The 19,838-nt window shown below is 43.3% G+C and overlaps 4 protein-coding genes across 4 annotated transcripts; 2 read left to right on the forward strand and 2 right to left on the reverse strand.

The window, feature by feature from the left end:
• Window positions 1-1,370: 1,370 nt before the first annotated feature.
• LRP88_05271 (uncharacterized protein) lies at window positions 1,371-2,003 on the forward strand (the record flags this gene model as incomplete). The annotated part of the gene is made up of 1 exon (XM_083241829.1): window positions 1,371-2,003. The coding sequence occupies one exon, from the start codon at window positions 1,371-1,373 to the stop codon at window positions 2,001-2,003; it is 633 nt and encodes a 210-aa protein (XP_083102977.1).
• A 1,039-nt stretch (window positions 2,004-3,042) lies between these two features.
• Window positions 3,043-7,323, reverse strand: LRP88_05272 (mediator complex subunit 13 C-terminal-domain-containing protein; the record flags this gene model as incomplete). The annotated part of the gene is made up of 1 exon (XM_083241830.1): window positions 3,043-7,323. One exon carries the CDS (start codon window positions 7,321-7,323, stop codon window positions 3,043-3,045), a length of 4,281 nt encoding a protein of 1,426 aa, XP_083102978.1.
• Window positions 7,324-8,502: 1,179 nt separating this feature from the next.
• Window positions 8,503-10,452, forward strand: LRP88_05273 (ribosome biosynthesis protein ENP2; the record flags this gene model as incomplete). Its single annotated transcript, XM_083241831.1, has 1 exon — window positions 8,503-10,452. One exon carries the CDS (start codon window positions 8,503-8,505, stop codon window positions 10,450-10,452), a length of 1,950 nt encoding a protein of 649 aa, XP_083102979.1.
• A 303-nt stretch (window positions 10,453-10,755) lies between these two features.
• On the reverse strand, window positions 10,756-11,266 carry LRP88_05274 (uncharacterized protein; the record flags this gene model as incomplete). Its single annotated transcript, XM_083241832.1, has 2 exons — window positions 10,756-11,024; window positions 11,080-11,266. The coding sequence occupies 2 exons, from the start codon at window positions 11,264-11,266 to the stop codon at window positions 10,756-10,758; spliced, it is 456 nt and encodes a 151-aa protein (XP_083102980.1).
• Between the last annotated feature and the right edge of the window lie 8,572 nt (window positions 11,267-19,838).

Consider the following 19,838-nt stretch of genomic DNA (forward strand, 5'->3'; position numbering starts at 1 on the left):
AGTGCAAAGAGGGACGTCGGGGCTGAGTTTATGTAGTAACTTTATTGACGTATTGGGAAAGTCTTTCAGGGGGTCTCATGCCGCCACATTTCTATTCCTATTCGCCTCACTTTGCAGCCAGCCTGATTACGAATGACCATGATTATCATCACACTTTCTTGTCTTTTCAGCGAGGAGATGGAGTCAAATCTTAACTATGCCACGTCATCCATATCCCTTCAACCGCCGTATCTTCTAATTGTCATTTCGATTCGAAGTGTGGTACGATAGGTCTCAATGTGCAATCCCCAGCCGCCTCCCAGCCTGCAACGCGACGTCATGCGACCAGAACCAACGCATGCAAGATGGGAATTTACAAAGTCTGCTGGGGCTATCAACCTATCACATGTGCTGTCTCTCCCGTTTCTTGACCTGTCACTGTGATTCTGCGGTGCCGATATGCAGCATCAGGCTCTCACAGCCTTGGGACTTTGCTTTTGACAAGCTCAACGCGGAGCAACGCGCAACACGTGGACCTTCGAAGCCCTCGGGCTTGCGGGTATTGTGCTCGAAGCTGTCATTATATGGTCGGGCTGCCCCAAATACAGCCCTCAAACCCTGCATAGGAGGACCGTTGCTGACCCCCCCAGGTTGCCTAGTCCACCTTGCAGCGTCCGTCTCCCTTTGGGAATTACATACAGACGCTATCTACCGACCTGGGTAGAAAATCGAGGCTCTAGAAACTGAGGGGGAGAGGGGATGTCCTTGCATTGATAAATCTCTAAGTTCACCTATCCAATTATTGGCGTCGTCCTTCACTCCTCCCACTCTTCTCACATACGCCCGACTTGAGCTTTAAACCTCGCCCCGTCTGTAGGGACTGGCAACGAGGCTCCTCTTGAACTGCTTCCTGGGAATGCCACTGTGCACTTGCCCCCCAATGGTGCCATGTACTCTCACTTCTCCAAGCCTGCCCCAACCACATGACTGCGCAACCGACTGTGGAGGAGATGACAAAGGCTCGACAACGCAACCCATCTAGAAAGAAAGAGCCCAGGCTACTCAAAGAAATATTTCGTCCCGAGTTCCTTGTAGATCTGGATAGAGATCTCAAACCCGGGAAGCGGCTCAATACAGGGCACCCTGCATCCGCTCAGGCCTCGGCCAGCCAGCCAGCAGGGAGTACACGCAACGTGAATACACCCTCATACTCGACTATCGCAAGCACCACACCGTCGTCTTTTAGCTTTTCTGGGGCCCTTCTTACTGAAACATACCAGCCTTCTGAGGCGGGCGGTCAACCACTCTTCAGCCCGGGCTCCAACCTCTACCATCTCGACACGACTACAAGATATCATGCACAGCAACCTACCCCTGAAGCCCTCACCACCATGGACCCCAGCAATATAAATGGCTATGGCTATCAGCCATATGATTACACTCAAGACACCCCCGGCATCGACTTTGGGACCGTTGATACTTGGGCCCAACGCAGCTCTCTGTCGACCGGGGTTTGGAGCACCCAAGGCCAGTATAGCCGCTCCTTTGTACAGACACCAAGCAACACAAATACGTTCAGTCAACAGGCTGAAGAGCAGCAGCTCCAGCCTATCTTTGACTTGTCTTCGGTCCGGGTCCGGTCTGTCTGGATCAGGAGGCCGAACTACCAATGGACATCCATTGACGTTTACGACAACCCAAACATGCGGCGGAGTTACCTTACCCACGGCGCTGCAATGGGAGCCGGCTGGTCTCAGCGCGAGCTGATGACATTTCCTCCTGGGAACCACGGCCGGAACTGGACCCAAGATGGGGGTCTGGCCCCTACTTACTGGGTCACCGCTGACATCGCGTGTGACGGCCTTTTTGGCTTCCCAGAGACGACGGAGCATTTTGGCATCTACCCGCTTCCCCAGTACCCAGGGACTACTGCCGGGCTCATCATGGGCTCGGACTTGCGGAGGAAGCTGTTTCCGCAGCAAGGAGGTGGCACTATCCATGCTTCCCAGTCCTTCAACAACTAAACCGATACGTTCACACTACCTACCTACGTTCCGATATCAACAAGCACGTTCCGACACCAACGACCACGTTCAAATACCAACAATATACATTCTGACATTAGTCACCACGTTCAGCATTTTGCAATCCTCAAATTGAGGAATGGATCAATCCCTTGGCCCATGGCCGTGCCTAAGGATTACTTGACGTTTACCTTTCCCAGCCTGACGAGATTCCGGGGGGTCAAGGTCCAAGACCTCTACACTCGACAGCATCCAATATCGGAGAGACAGTACACAACCTCCGATAAACGAATACACCCCCCGGATCTCCGGGTAAAGGTCTGTACTATCCTCAAGTGTTTAATCGACTCGTGTTTTGCGACCATCCACTAACTGTGCCGTTCCAAGATGTTGCTGCCGTGTGCAGGGGCTGGAGTCTCGTCTTCACTGCACGAAGGCACCCTCACTAGAGGCTCAAGTGAGTCTCGAATCAAGTACAGAAGCTCTCTACGGGGGAGCAATAAGTGAATCGACAGTCATCATGTTTTTCCTATTTTTTTTCTCTCTTTATCTGATCCTTTTCCTCCTACCTACACGACTGATCTTGTTTGAATCATCATGATACGTTTTGGAGGACACCACAGTTGCGAGACTGACGGATTGACCAACAATCTTGCAACATGTTTTTGAGTGTTTATTTGGCTGTGTCTTTACTTCTCCTTTCCCCCCTTTCCTTTGTTCACGGGTGGTTTAAGTCGGAGGTTACGGTCATTAGTTCTGAGGATACGACATCAACGACGAGAGTACGATACTTATTCACCAATACATGCACATACATTCCTTTCAAAACTTGCGCCACGAGAATTGCCAGACAAGAGACTCGAGTAAAAACGACATATTCGAGGTTTATTTGCATGATAATGAGTTACCTATCCAATTGTATGTATGCACCAGAACTACTTGCTAGAAACGCCATACACCAGCAAAACACCCCCCACCCGCCTACTATCGATCGAGTGACGCCTCCCAATGCCTGTACTTGTACTGTATCTGTATTGAATCATAATAATAGATGCAGCGCTCGCACGCCTTTCTCAGCCGCCGCAATGTGCCAGGGTCTCACATCCATCTCACGGTCTACAACGCCTCGCGCCCTAGCCAACGTCCCCAGGCCCCTGAAGTAGCACAACATCTCTCTAAGTAGGGGTTCGTACGCCCGTGGGGTGGCTTCGGTATGCACGAGGTTGACCTCCATCACCACCGGCGGATCTTCGATCCTCGTTCCGGTTCGTTTGATTAGGTAGCCGCTCACCAGTGCTGGCCGAACCTCGAGCAGAGTGGTGGAATTGCCTAATCTGTGTCCGACTACAGCACCCCAAGTCTGATCTGTGGCATCGATGAGGAACGAGTCGCCATCTGCCTCACCGGCACTCTCAGCGCCAGGCGTAGCACCTGGGGCATTGTTATCACGCATTGGAGTTGCTGGTGTCGTAGTTTGCTCCGGCGAGACGATACTGGCTTGAGGTGTCGATACGGGTGTCGAGTAGAATGCCGAGGTTGCTGTATGAGGAATCTTGACTGTTGGTGGTATTAGTTGAAGAGATGGGTTGGTGTCGACCGTCATCAACACCATGGTGAAGGAGGCCTTGTCATCCAACTTGGAGGCTGTCTGCCACCATTCAACCTCTCTCTGATCCATAGGTCCTGACTTGGTCACGATCACTCGCCAGTGGACCTTCCAGATCGACATCATGGCCAGTGTTGTTGCCCAGATCTCAACCAAGATGGCCGCTTTCTGTTGAGCTATGGATCGGTCGGGAGTCCTTGTCCTGGTGACGGAGTAGGAAGCAGTCGCCTGCTGTTGTCCACGGTTGTCAGTCCATGCTGCTGTTATCCACCGCCCGTCCAGGCTTTCAGCATACCCAACATGGAGACACGAATTCTCATGCATGAGAGACTGAGAGGGCGTGCTTCCAAGTTTGAAATCGATGATGCGAGGCAGAGGCTGCTCAAGCATGATCGCTGGAGCGGGCGTAGGGCCGCCAAACTCGGGGTCCAGGAACAGAGTGCAACGATCGTACGTTTCCATGCAGAGTTTGATCATTTCTGTGGGACTTGGGACGACAAGGCAAGTCGTGGATGATATCAAGTCCGAGGATACAAGTTGCAACACCAACTCATTCTGTGGAGTCTCTCGACGAGTTGCTAGCAAATCGCTATACTCATCAAAGCAGCGGTAGAAGGCCGTGCATGCTTCGATGATAGAGGCCGGGTTGTCGGGGGAATAGACAAAGTAAATCACCAGGTTCTTTTGCTTGGACTTCCACTCTGACAAGGAACCTCGAAGCACCTCCATACTTTCAACAAGGGCAGAACCATGGCCTGTGATGGTAGCATCCGGAGAGGTCGAGATCCTATCAACCTCGTACGGCAGGACACCATCTTTCATCTCCCCAGACAGCACTAGCTTGTTGAAGGTGCCCAGCTTCAGAGATTCGTACACGCTCTTCAGACGGTCGAGGAACGTTCCCACATGATCCGCCATGCCCTTCCAGCCCGGAAAGATGCAGAGCGAGGCAATGTCTTTGGTGCCCCACGAGGGTGCCAGTCCAAGACTTTCCCAGAAAGATACTGACGAGGGAAGTACGGATAGTTTCGTGTCTGACCTACGAACCTCCAAATGGGGTACGGGAATCTGGTACAAGTTGTTGGGCCGCATTTGTTCCGAGTTGGGGTCTCTGCCTGGAGCTGGTCTGGGCTGGAGACGATTTGGCTGTCCTACAAGTGGAAGGTCTGGGATATCGAGGAGTCCCTTCAACCGAACCGGTGATGCGCTTCCTAGGCTGGAGGGAACGACACTGTGGAGAAGTTGCAGGGAAGTGCGAGCAACATTGACTTCGTAACCCCTTATCGTTGCCAGCCCAGTCGTTGCGTCGACTTTGTGGTCAATACCAATCTCTAAGCGTCCGGTGGCCGCCTGTTCCGTAATGATTTGTGCAATCTCAACAAAGTCCTGGTTTGAGAGTCCGACATCAACATTGAGGGGCTCTGGCTCTGAAAAGAATCGAGAGAGCAGCAACTCAGGAGATTCAGGTTTCGACAGTCTTGGCAACTCTATCGCAAGTTGCTCCTCGATGGTCTCGTCGCTCGGCTCCGCCTCTTTCGTCGATGTAGCCTGAGATAGGACATCGTCGTCCACAACCGCTCGCTTCACACTTGACTTGACTGGTGAAGTAGGACCCCCTGACATGGAGCTCGAGTCCTCTTGATCAGACTCGAGATCACTGCCTTCGGAGCCCGACATGTTCCCGTTTATCCTCGTAGGACTCGTGTTGTTAGAGACTTCCATCCCTGTAAAACCCTTGATGAAAGTGCTGGCAGGAAGTGACAGTTTCCTCATACTCGGCTTCAGCTTCCCATGTCGTTCCAGGTACTCGGCATCCGAAAGAGTGTTGGAGTCGCGCTTCAGCCTCTCTGCCTCCTGGTCCCTTGAAAAGTCAAAGGCACCACCTTGCTCGTATTTTTTATTAATCAAAGGGAGCTTTGGATCAAACTCGACCTTTTCAAAGATACTGCTCTTCCGGCGAGCGATTGGGGAAGGATTACGAGAATCTTGCACAGGGCTGCTTAACGACGCCCGGACGCGCTTGAACACTGTTGCTGGGTCGAAAGGGCTTGATCCTCGTTTGGCAGAGTTGGGCCGCTCAGGTTTAGCACGATGATCATCGTTTAGTGAACTTCGGGCATGTTTCAGTTCGGGCTTGGCAAAGACAGAATCGTCAACCCCGGGTTTCGGTTTGGGTTCAGTATGATCCTCGATGGCCTTTTGAGGCTCCGGCTGCTTGACTACCACAGGGGGCAAAGTTTGAGGTGGCGGCGGGATAGGATTTGGCTGTAGGTCTCCCATTGCAATGTCCAAGTCGTTGCCGTCAGGCTGATCGAAAAAGTCGAAGTCGTCCTCTGTAATGTTGTGGTCACCAAAGACATCTTCACCCATATCGCTCAGGATATTTTCAGACTCGCCCAGGAGATTGCTGTCGCTTCGATCTCTCTTCGCCTCGTGATTCCCATCCCACCCGTCGTTATCGGCGTCGGCCATCGGCGTCACTGTTGGCATTGCGGTATCGATGTCAACAGCAGCAGCAGTTGGAGGTGGGTTGCCGGGACTTGATATTGTCCCGTCTATTGAGGGTGTCACGCCGAGATGTTGTTGAATCGCATCAGGAGGTGTGGGATACATGACCCCAGCAGCCGCTGTGCTGGGTCGTCGGAGTGTCAAGGGGGATTGCCCATTGATTCTTTGGGGTTGGGTATCGCCACTGTTGACTTCCCTTGGGATGGCAAGCACTCGCTCTGCCTTTCGTTTCGAGACCTTCTCTTCCCTTTCTGACGTCGAGTTGAACCATCCTCGGGCGTTCCCCAAGGGGTCATGACATTCCTCATGCCCGCTCAGCATCGTATCTCCTATCCGGCAAGTGGTCGAAACCTCCAGTGGCTTTTTCCGGAAGCAAAGAGCCCCTGGCCAAGGCACTGTCGCGCGTGTCCGCTTTGGGTCATTTTCCGCCTCTGGACAGGTTGGCTTCGAAACCAGCAGATTAATCCAGGAGCCTGCTTTGAAGTTGGAAGGATTAAGTCCACAGTGCTGGAGGGCCCTGAGACATGAGTGCTTCCAAAGGGAGTCTTGGGCATCTGCAACTGTCCTAACGGTCAATGCTTGTGTATTTGGTGTTTGAGATAAGCTATGATCAGCCGCTGAGACGTGATCGCCGTTGCTTGAACTCTGTTTCGTCGCCAGAACTCCATAGGGGGCAGCAAGGATCGGGCTGCTCGGCGAAATTGGATCCGTTGAAACAGCGTCTTCCACTGATGCCATACTTCTGCAGTATGAAAAGCACAGGCTGATGATGAGAGAGCCAGTAGTTGTGAGGTAAGTCTTGAATGTCCCAATAACTGGATCGCTTGGCAGAGAACCCCTTTCTTGCTCACTCGCGTCGCCAAGCGACGGAGGGATCAAGACAGTCCGATAGTTGAGCGGAACAGCCATGGATCGGCTGCAGAACGCGAATGATACTGAAAAAAGAATTGCAACGATGAAATTCTCGTAAATAGTCTTTGGCACAGGCTGCGCCGCCTTGGTTTCAGTGGGTTGAGCTGATAACTGCGAATCTCCTTCTTGCAAGTTTCCGCCCATGGCTTGCGTCGGCGAGAGCATCGAGTTCCGTTGAGACGAGTCCGTAGCAGGGTTCGCCGAGGGAGGGTTCGCCGCAGCATTTTGAGTAGTGTTTCCCGGGATGCGGCTCTTTTGCAGGGCCATAGGCTCGAGTGTGCCCTCCTCCACCATTCCAAGCGTGTATCCGCAAACTTCGAGGGTGGCGCCTGGGACAGGGCTGACGGCATTGGTTGCGCCATCTTTGCTCACGATTTGAAAAACCCATATTCCCAGTCGATTGGTATCGTACGAGACGAGTCGTCCTTGGTCACGAAGGATGCTCTCGATCTCAAGAGCGGAAGATTGGAAGCTCTGCAATTGGTCGGGAGACGGCTCGTAGATGCGAAAGGCAATGGACGCGATATTATTCTACCAGAGGGCCGAGTTAGCAAGTTACAAGCTCTAGGGCGTCCAGAACCTACAATCGACAGGGTATTCGTTTCATATTCGCCGGTCTCCATCTCGGCAACTTGCTCGCTGCCCCGAAGTCGCAAGCCGTGAATTGCGGCTCAAGGTACGACAGCGTACCGCGACGAGGCGCAAGTCGTTTCGTCTCGAGGCTCGAGCACGGTCTTGTTACACGATTGCGACCGACGGGCTAACGCAGAGATCCTCTGAATATCGTTGTGAAAAGGATGGTTGTTGGAGCAGCCGACTCCCCGGACTCCATCTCAACGAGCGAGAGTGTAGGGCCGAGCAGCTCGGGGATGGCGCCACGGAGAGCTACAGTCGCTCGATCGTCGTGGCTATTTTGGATCCGATACTGATGAAGAGAGAGGCTATGCCTTGAGAGCTGGTTGAAGCAGTATCAGCATGAGAGTAGATTTGATGATGATGTGGCTTTGTCGGTCAGCTCGATGTTGATGATGTCGCAGGCGCAGGATGGCGGAGATGGAAATTCGGTGGAGGCTGCCCGTCGCGCGGAGGGCCAGGGCCAGTGAGCCTCAGCTGGGATGGGGGGACTTTGCGGAACGACCAGCCGGGCTCAACCTTAGCTAGGGGACTGGCCAGGGATGTTTTAGGGGGTCGGGGATTGGATCTTAGGGGACGTCAGCGCTCGGGCGGTTGACCTAACAGGGGCGTAGGGACCAATCCCGAAGGGCCGGGATATGCGGAGCTCGAGTGGCCGACCACGGATAGGAGCGGGGACATCTTCACCGAAGCCACCGAGCTCACCGTGGATGTGGGGCGCAGTTTTTCTTCACCTTGATTTTTTTCTGAGACCCTGCGCTCCCGTCGCGAATCGCAAAACTTGCCTATTACCTTCCACACCAAGCTTTTTGTTCACGACTCGTTTTGCGATTCGCGGCCATGAAGCTTTCCAATCCGGGAACCGTTCCCGTCTACACAATCTCGGGGGCGTCTACAGCTCGCCCCCTTCCAGACTGGCTTGCCCGGCGCAGAAAGCGAAGCTTGAAGAACGATGCCGAGTACCAGAACCGTGTCGAGCTCCTGCAGGACTTTGAGTTCGAGGAGGCAAGCAACTGTATCCGGGTCAGCGAGGATGGCGATTGGATCATGAGCACTGGCACATACAAGCCGCAGATCCATGTTCACAACCTACCTCAGCTGTCGCTGTCCTTCGCCCGCCACACCAACTCTCTAAACCACTCTTTCGTCCTCCTCTCGTCCGACTACTCGAAATCTCTTCACCTTCAGACCGATCGCCGTCTCGAGTTTCATACCCCTATGGGCTGTCACACTGAAGTCCGCCTTCCTAGATATGGTCGCGATCTTGTCTATGATAGGCACTCTACTGAAGCTCTTGTTCCAGCGGTTGGCCTAGATGCCGATGGCAAGGGCGAGGTTTTCCGAATGAACCTAGAACTGGGACGTTTCATGAAGTCATACCAAATCGAAGTCGGTGGCGATGATGAGATGACGGGTGGTGGTTTACAGGGAGGTATTGGGGTTGGCAGTGTCAACACTGCAGCAATCGCAGAAAATACCCATAACCTGATGGCCTTTGGAACTTCGATAGGAACCGTCGAATTCTGGGATCCACGTTCCAAGTCCAGAGTCGCCCTACTCGGAGGTCATGAAGGCGAGGTTACTGCTCTCGACTTTAGCCCTTCAGGCCTATCCATTATCACCGGCTCGTCTAGTGGCATGATGCAAATTTTCGACCTACGACGGCCAGTACCCCTTATGAAGAAGGATCAAGGATATGGCTTCCCTGTTCAAAAACTCATTCACATGACTACCGCTTCGCAAGAAAAGAAGATTCTTTCTGCCGATAAGCGTATCATCAAGGTTTGGGATGAGTCGACGGGAGACCCTTGGACATCCGTGGAGCCTCTTGTGGACATCAATGATGTGGCCTGGTGCAAGGACACGGGTATGCTTCTGACTGCCAACGAAGGCAAACAACAGCATGCGTTCTTCGTCCCTCAGCTTGGCCCTGCGCCTAAATGGTGCTCTTTCCTGGACAACATGGTCGAGGAGATGGCAGAAGAGGTGCACACGGAAACCTACGACAACTACAAGTTCTTGACGCTGCCCGAGCTCAAGCAGCTGAGCTTGGCTCATCTTATTGGAAAGACCAACCTGCTCCGGCCATACATGCACGGATACTTTGTGGCATCTAAGCTGTACGAGCAAGCTAGGTTGATCGCCAACCCCTACGTCTGGGAAGAGGAGAGGACAAAGCGTATCAAGGAGAAGGTCGAGAAGGAACGTGCCAGCAGAATCAGGGGCACCAAGAAGGTCAAGGTCAACCAGAGGCTGGTGGACAAGCTTCTCAAGAAGCAGGAGAACAGAGACGAGGTCGACACCAAAGCTGGCATTCTTGGCGATTCCCGATTCAGCAAGCTGTTCGAGGATGAGGCCTTTGCCATTGACGAGACTAGCGGAGAATTCCGAGCTCTCAACCCCAGCACCGTGGTGGACCAGCCAGTCGATCCCAAGGCTCCGACTCGGTATCAAGGCAAGGACTCTGATGAGGAGTCTAGTGATGACGATATGGGAGAGGATGAAATCAGGGCACCAAAGAAGTCAAAGGACGACGTGGTAATGCGGGTGTCGTCTACCAGCAACCAGGGCAGAGCAGTCAAGGATACTGCACTTGGCTCGAGACAGCAGAAGTCAGGTCGGATCAACAAGGCCCGAGGAGAGGTGGTCGGCGAGCGGCAAGTGTCATTTGTTCCTGAGTCAAAGAAGAAGCAGAAGCAGAGAGAGGAGGAGGAAGCCGCACCCCCACCCAGGGAGAAGCGATTTGGTGCTCGGCGAAGCGCCAGTGCCAACACGTTCAGACGGATGTAAGATGCAGTGGGGAAAACAGGCGCTTGGAATTTCATTATCAAAAAAAGCAAAGGCGTTATTGCTCACTTACCGGAGACAAAGATCAGACAGCCCATGCGTGGAGGTTACTAGTTATACATGATGATACCCGGATCCTGTCCGCCGTAGAACGCCTGAGACCACAACTCTCGTTCCTCCTCCCATCAACGCTCCCTGCCCGTGCTACCCAACGAGTGACACAACTTCCTTCGTACCTTGCACCTTGTACCACCGCAGTTGCCAACTGTACCAGTCTCGCAACAACATCCTTCCTCTTCCTCGTCCTCACTTGCGTCCCCAGCCCTTCTGCTTCCGCTTTGCCTCCGCTTTGGCCAGCCCCTTCTCGAGATCCTCGGGCCGAATTCCAGGTGTTGGGGGGATATCGTCATCGATTCGTGTGCGATTCCGGAGCGAATGTGAATCCTTGACTGAAGATGGAAACTCGGACCTTCTTGGTGTAATGGCGGCAACGACCTTGCGGGCTGATCTCCTGATTGTCTCCTTGACCTTCCATTCACGCTTCTTGGCGACGAAGAAGAGAACGGCTGTTGAAACTGGCAGAGAGTCAGCACATGTAAATTGAAACTGTGTACGGCAGGAGCCACTTACTTCCAATGAGACTGACAAAGACAACCACGACGATGATGGCGATCATGCCACCCTGGGAGATGGAGACGGAGTTGCTAGAACTATCGCCGGAAGCACCTGCCTCAGTACCAGCATCGACATCCGGGGCACTGTCGTCGCCATACGGCTTCTCCGAGGCCAGTGGGAAGGGATTAGTTGTGGTCGACATGTTGTCTTGGAGCAGAAGTCGCTGGCTTGTGTGCCAATGGCTGGAGCTGGGCTGTTGAAGGGTACTGAAATGACGGTTCACAGAACCTGAAGAGTCGAAGCCAGCTGCAAGACCATGTAAGTAGGACAGATGGAATGGACTTTTTCTCGCACACGAAGCCCCGTGCTGGGACAGCCACTTGTATTTACATCCATCTCGCACGCATATCTGCTTCCCTGCTCCCCACATGCGTAGTGGCCCAGCCCATGATACAGCCAACGTCGCTCCCAACTTTCCGATTCATGACGACGAGTTATCATTGGATCCCCATGTCAAGGCCGAGACTCGAATGCAGGACTTGGAACTGCGAAATAGCAACAGCCGACGGTGGGTTCGCTTGTGATTGGTGAGCGCCGACCTCGAAGCGCCGAGCGGCAACGCCTATGTCAGGGGTCCGTCCAATGATATGCCGCAAGGGCGTTCTCACGACGGAGACGCCTGTTGGTCGTCACGCGCCAGAGGGTGACTGATGCAGGGACACTGTCGGCTCTAGAGTTTTCCTTTGTGATGGGCGGCTGGATTGGTCATTCCCACGCTGCAACCCTGGGCAGAGCGTTGCATCGCCAGCGAGATCGCCGTTGGTGTTGGAAGTGCGTTTCACTCTTTCATGCTGGGTCCAAAGACGGCGGCTGGGATGCGTCAGGGGAGCAAAAGTAGCGGTGGCCTGTGCGTTTCGACTCTGTCAAGCGAAGCGCCATGAGCCATATTTAGATCCATGTCTTGGTGTTTCTCGTGCATCCTGTCTGTCGTCATTGGCATTGGCGTTTCAAAGGCTGCCAACTCTACGACAGCCGCTCTTTTTGGGTATTTCCGTAGTGTACGATGAATCAGGCAGTGCGATGTGACATGGCATTGAGTCAGGCATGCCTAGTAGGCGCTGAGATGGAGGGTTCTTCGGGCATTCTGCCCAAAGTGACAATGTTAATAGACACCGCGAACAGGACTACCATTGGCATTGACACTTGATTTCTCAGTCTCTATCACCGCGTTAGATAATAGTATTATATTTTAAGATTAAAAAAGAGGCAACTAAGCTTATATCTCTCTTTTAGTTATTTATGTTTTTTTTTTTTAAAAAAAAAAATTATATAATTAAAAAAAATTTTATATATTTAAAAGTAAAAAAATATTAAAATTTAAAAATGATTAAATTATAAAAATAAATAAATAAAATAATAACATATATAATAAGTATAAAAGTCCTTAAAATAAAGGTCTTTTATAAATATAATTCTAGAAAAATAGGCTTATAAGATATAAGCCTAGGATTTTATTATCCTATGTTATAGCTTATGCGCTATCTTATAGTTTGCTTACCTAAGCTATATATGCTTAGATAAGCAAGATATTAAGGAGTTATAATAATGCCCCTTTTAGGTCATATTACCCTTTTAGGAAGGGTCACGTGACTTCGGACTTAGGGCTCTTATATAGCCCGATAAAGCCAATAAAGCCGTGCCTTTCTATTAGGTATTTTCCACCTGGTTTTAAAACTCTTAGTTTGAAACCTTTAAGGGTTTTAACTTCTTCTAACTATAGCCCGGCTTTTAGTTATCCGTTTCTAATGAAACTAATAGGGTTTTAAAGCCTGGAATTAGAACAGAGTATTATAAAAGTGGGGCAAATAGAAGATAGGGTTAAAATAGAGAAGACTAGCTTCTGATTAGTAGTCTTATTGTCTGTATTTATTAAGAATCTTAGAGCTATTTCTAAGAATTATAAAAAAAAGGGGTTCTAATTAGTGTTCTTATTGTCTGAATTAATTGAAGATCTTAGGAGCTATTTCTAAGAGAGGGTTTATAGCTTATATAGTAAATAGCTCGGAATATATTAGCCCGATTCGGATAGAAGTTATACCGTCGGATAGCCCTAATTCCGGGCTTTAAAACCCTATTAGTTTTGCTAGTAACGGATGACTAGAAGCCGAGTTATAGCATAATAGAAGTTAAAACCTATCGGGTTTTAAACTAGGATATTTAAAACCGGATAGGAAATACCCTATAGAAGGAGACGGGTTTAACGGCGTTATCGGGCTTATAATAAAGCCCTAAGTCCGAGATTATATGACCTTCCTAAAAGGGTAATAAAATCCTAGGCTTATATCCTATAAGCTTATTTTTCTAGAATTTTATTTATAAAAGACCTTCTTATAAATAAGGTATTTTACAGCCTCCCTTAAAGGTATAACTAGTATAACTAGTCTATATATCTTTAATAGGTAAAATTAAGAGAAAAATAACTCTTAAGTTATATAAGGGAAAATTTTATAAAAAAAACCCTTTTTATATTACTTAATAAAACTTATATATTATAAGAAAATTAAGAGTATAAAGGAAAAGCCTTTTAAGGCTAAAAAACCTTATTATAAAAATAAGAGAAAATTATAGGGATTTATTCTAAAGATAAGAAGTCTCTTAGTCTTAAGAAGTTATTAGGTTCTAAGCTCTTTGTGAAAAAGTCAGCTATATTATCCTTACCTTTTATAAAGAAAATATTAATATTTCCTTTTTCTAGCTCATCTCTAGTAAAGTGATAAGCTAAGTCTATATGCTTAGAACGCTTATAATTTCCTGCATTTTCAGCTAATTGCTTAGCAGCTAGGTTATCTGTTAAAATAGGAGGTATAGACCTATTATAACTTAAAGAAAGCTCTTTATTTATATATTTATATATATAATTAAGAGACTTAGCTTCTTTAGTAGCCTCCCTTAGGGCTATATACTCTGCCTCACAACTACTAGTTGCTACGCAAGTTTGTTTATTAGTTTTCCAGCTTATAAGGTTATTATATAAATAAAAACAATAACCGCTATTAGATTTTCTATCTTCTAGGCTACTACCCCAATCAGCATCACTATAGCCTCTTATAACGCTATTTAGACTATTTAAGTCTATATTGCAATTATAATATAGGCCTAAATTAGGATAATTATTTAAATATTTCCATATTAGGTCTAGGGCTTTAAAGTGGCTATTATTAGGTTTAGAAGAATATCTAGAGCAGATATTTACTGCAAAAGATATATCAGGCCTAGTTTTTATAGCTGGAAATAATAAGGAACCTATTTCCTTTTGGAATTGCAATATATCTTCTTTAGAAGGGATTATAGTAGCTTTTAATAGCCTTTCTATATTCCTTATAGGTACTTTAGAGGTTCTTATATATTCCTTATTAAATTCTCTTATTTTATTATATATATATTTATTTTGAGATAAATATAAGCCTTTATTCTCTTTATCTATAGTTATATGTATTCCTAAAAAGTCTTTAATTTCTCCTAAAGCCTAGATAGATATATCTTTAGAGAGACTTTTTATTATATTATTTATATCTTCTTTAAAGGGCCCTAAGAAGATTAGGTCATCCACGTGGCATATAATAGCTATTTTTAGCTTATTATTTATAAAAACCCCGGTATCAAAAGGTATAGGGTGGAAGCCTAGGTTATTAAATAATTTAGAGAGTAATAAATACCAAAGTCTAGGACTTTGTTTTAGGCCATATAAGGCTTTATTTAGCTTTAAAGCTATTTCTTCTTTTTTATATTCTTTATTAGGGTATTTTGTTTTAAAATCCCTTATAAATTCCTTTAAAATAAGGTCTTTAAACCCTATAGGAATAGTTATATAGATTTCTTTATCTATATTAGCATTTGCAAAAGCGTTTTTAACATTATATTGCATTATAAAGAAGTTATTAGCTATAGCTATTATTAATAAAAGCCTTATAGTCTCGGGTCTAGCTGTGGAAGCATAGGTCTTATTATAATCTATACTATAAATTTGGTTAAAACCTTGAACCACATAACGGGATTTATATTTAATAATATTATTATTATTATCTGTTTTTATTTTATAAACCCAACGGCCTTTTAAAGGCTTTCTTTCTTTAGGAAGAAAAGTTATAATCCAGGTTTTTTGCCTAATTAATTCTTCTATTTTAGCTTTCATAGATTTAAGCCACTTATAAGCTAATATACAGCTTATAGCCTCTTTATAGTTATTAGGTTCTATAGGATTTTCTTTATTTACTAAGGCTATTATATCCGGGTATTCTTTAAAATCCTTATAGAAATCAGCTGGCTTTTTAGGAATTTCAACTGCTATTTTAGGCTTATTATTTATAAGGCTAGGCTTATTATTATTTATTAAAGATTTTTCTATAGAAGGTAAATCCTTAAAAGTTATAGAATTATTATCTTTAATATTATTACTAAGAAAGCTATTTTCTATTATAGTAATATCTCTAGAAATTATAACTTGGCGTTTATTTAAATCCCATATTTTATAGCTATTAGTTAAATAGCCTATAATAACGCCTTTATAAGCCTTAGTATCTAGCTTATCTAGAGGATTAATATTTTTATAATATATAATAGACCCAAAGGTCTTTATTTTATTTAGATCTTTTAATTTTAAGGTTATATTATCTTTAACTTCTATAGGTGCTTTAAATCCTAAAGCGGAATGCGGGCTTCTATTATATATATAAATAGCTGCCTCTAAAGCTTCTCCCCATAAATATTTAGGTAAATTAGAAGTAAATAATAAAGCTCTTATTTTAGCTAATATAGTCCTATTTATCCTTTCTATAGCCCCATTAGGCTCTTTAGTATAAGGTGGACTAGTATTATATATAATTCCCTTTTTAAGGCAATAAGGCTTTATTTTATATATATATTCCTTTGCATTATCAGAGAAGAATTCCTTTATTTTTATATTATTAGGATTATTCTCTATTTCTGCTTTAAATTGTTTAAATTTATCTAAAGCTTCTGATTTATTCCTAATTAAATAGGCTTTTAAATATCTAGTAGCTTTATCCATAAAGGTTATAAAATAAGCAAATTTATTATAAGTAAGGACCTTAGAAGGACCCTATATATTACTAACTATTTTATCTAGAAAATTATATTTTCTAGTATTAGTTAGCTTATTTATCTTATTAGTTAACCTAGATTTTATGCAATTTTCGCAGTTTTTTATTTTATATATATCTTCTTTATTATAAGAATATTTCTTATTTCTATATAAGAAATTTATAAGATTATTATAATTAAGATGCCCGAGCCTTAAATGTAAAGAATATAAATCTATATTCTTTTTATTATTATTATCTATAGTATAATTTATAGACTCTTTTATTTTATTCTTAATAAAAATAGGTATAAAATATAAGCTATTTTCTTCTTTTCCTATACTAATTATTTCCTCTTTATTATTAAAAAGGTATAAAACCTTATTATTTATAAGAGAAGTAGTATTTTTTAAAGAAGATTGACTTAATAAATTTACACCTAGTTCTGGAATAAAATAGCAATTCTTAAGAATATAATTCTTATTATTATCTAGAAACCTAATAACTAGATCACCTATTCCTTTAACATTTATATAACTAGCTTTTCCCCAGGTTACCCTGCGGTTAACTAGCTTATAATTAATAAGAAAATTCTTATTAGATACTATATGCCTAGTAGCTCCTGTATCATATATAAAGTTAGTTATATTCTTATTATTATAGTTAAAGTTATAGTTTTTTACCTCTTTTAATCCCTTTAATAGGGTTTTTAAAGCTGGTATATAACTAGTTATAGGTCCTAATATATTATTAGTCTTTTTCTTATTTAAAGAAGATATAGATAAATATAAAGGAGGGTTATATACCTCAAAAGGGGATTTTTCATTATCAGAGGGACTTTCTATATTAAGGTCTATATCAGATCCTTCCTCTAGGGTAGGAGAAAATTCAGTTTTAGTTATAAATAACTTTTCCTGTTTTTCTTCTCTTTCTTCCCTTTTAGACTTAGAATTATTATTAGGATTTTTATTAGGTTTAGTAACCTTATTATTATCCTTAATTTTAAAATTCTTAGGAGCCTTATTAGGGTGAAGGAAATAGCAGTCTTTATCTAAATGTCCCTTTATTTTGCAATAAGAGTATTTATTAGCTATTTTCTTCTTTTTCCATGGTTTTTTAGTAGCTAAATAAACCGGGTTTTCCTTATTATCTAACCTTTTAGATTTATCTATAAGGCTAGAAGATAAAGATTCTAAGTTATAAGCATTAAGGTTATTTCTTAAAGATTGAGAAATATTAGTTATATAGCTACTATAGCTTTTATCTAGATTATTTAAAATCCAAGCTATAATTACTTTTTTAGGTATAGCTATTTCCCTAGCTTCTAATTCATTAGTTACTTCTTTAATTTTATTTAAATAATCCTCTATAGTAGAGTAATTAGATAAAGATAAATTAAAGAATTCCTTTATAAGTAGGAATTCAGAAGTAAATCCAGAAGAATTATATAGGTTTTTTAAGGCTTCCCAGGCCTTATAAGCAGTATTTATATGCTTAATTTGTAATAGTGGGCCATCTTCTAAGTGAAGACGTATTATAGCTAAAGCTTCTTGACTTTTAGCTATAGGGCTATCTTCTATAGAAATAGAAGTATATAGCTTTTCTTTAGTAAGAAGAGCTTCTAGCCTTAAAGCCCAAGTTATATAATTTTCACTCTCTTTAAGAGAGGAAATATTATACTTATTATTAGCCATTTTATATAGCTAATTTTCTAAGAATTTTCTTATTATAAGAAAAGACTTAAATTTATAGTTTTTTTAAGACTTAATAAAGAGAACCTAAAAGTGGTTTTTCTTTATTATAGCTAGTAGCTAACCTTTACTAGATTTTACTAGTTTTATTAGGTAGTTATAGCTAATATATAATCCTTATTAAGAAAGTCTCTAATAAAAGGGTATTCTTCTAAGAGGAGCTTTTCTTTATATAAGAAATTATATAAAGTTATAAAAAGAATATCCCTATTAAATAGAGAAATAAAGGGGTATAAGATAATAGAAACCCTTGATTTTCCTTTAATAGTAGGGAGATAGATAGTTAAAGAAGAATATTCTTTAATATCTAAAGGCTTATTATAGTCAATTATACAAGCTGAGCAACCGGGCTCATAACCTGTAAAAGACTGAAAAATAGAGGAAATATAGTCTTCAAAGACTATAGGGTAGGTAATAGAGATAGGAGGTGAATAGGCAGTGGAATCAGTCCTTATATAAAGCTGATTGGCTAGGTAAGGAATCATAAAGTAATAAGAGTGGGGCAAATAGAAGATAGGGTTAAAATAGAGAAGACCAGCTTCTAATTAGTGTTCTTATTGTCTGAATTAATTGAAGATCTTAGGAGCTATTTCTAAGAGAGGGTTTATAGCTTATATAGTAAATAGCTCGGAATATATTAGCCCGATTCGGATAGAAGTTATACCGTCGGATAGCCCTAATTCCGGGCTTTAAAACCCTATTAGTTTTGCTAGTAACGGATGACTAGAAGCCGAGTTATAGCATAATAGAAGTTAAAACCTATCGGGTTTTAAACTAGGATATTTAAAACCGGATAGGAAATACCCTATAGAAGGAGACGGGTTTAACGGCGTTATCGGGCTTATAATAAAGCCCTAAGTCCGAGATTATATGACCTTCCTAAAAGGGTAATAAAATCCTAGGCTTATATCCTATAAGCTTATTTTTCTAGAATTTTATTTATAAAAGACCTTCTTATAAATAAGGTATTTTACAAAAACCAGGTAGAAAATACCCGATAGAAAAGCATGGCTTTATTGGCTTTATCGGGCTATATAAGAGCCCTAAGTCCGAAGTCACGTGACCCTTCCTAAAAGGGTAATATAACCTAAAAGGGGCATTATTATAACTCCTTAATATCTTACTTATCTAAGCATATATAGCTTAGGTAAGCAAACTATAAAATAGCGCATAAGTTATAATATAAGATAATAAAATCCTAGGCTTATATCTTATAAGCCTATTTTTCTAGAATTATATTTATAAAAGACTTTTATTTTAAGGACTTTTATATTTATTATTTTCCTTACTTTTATTACTCTATAATACCTTACCTAGCTAATTAGCTTTTTATAAGGACTAATTTTACTACTTATTCTCCTCTTATTTTAATTACCTACCCTATACTATTTTTAGACTTTATAGTCTTTATTTTTTAGTCTTTTATATAAAAAAAGCTTTAAAATTATTATAACTATAACTTCTTAAGTTATATAAAGCTAAGTAAGTAAAATAATTATATTATATTAAAGCTTAATATATATATATAGTAAGCTAGATAGTAAGTAAACTAAATACTTTTTTTAACTTTTAAGATAGAAATTACTATAAAAATATAATAAATTATTTAATTAATTAAAATTACTCGCTATACTCTTCCCTAGATATCTTAATCACTACCTAATATATTCTTATATTATAATTAGGCTTACTATAGATACTATAATACTAAACCCCTAGTCGCGCTAACCTCCCTTAATTACCACTTCTTAATAATTCTATTACTACCTATATATCTATATCTATCTAATTAATTACTTACCTTCTTTCCTCTATTATTATTACCCCTCTTTTCTATAGTTAGGTCCTTTTTGCCCTTTGGCGCTGGCTTAATATCTTATTTGCCTATTTAAGTTCTTTAACCCTAGCCTTAAGTAAGATAACC

Source organism: Fusarium phalaenopsidis, assembly GCF_050370095.1.
Source record: "Fusarium phalaenopsidis strain FUZ10S chromosome Unknown contig_32292, whole genome shotgun sequence".
In the NCBI taxonomy this organism is placed as follows: Eukaryota; Fungi; Ascomycota; class Sordariomycetes; order Hypocreales; family Nectriaceae; genus Fusarium; species Fusarium phalaenopsidis.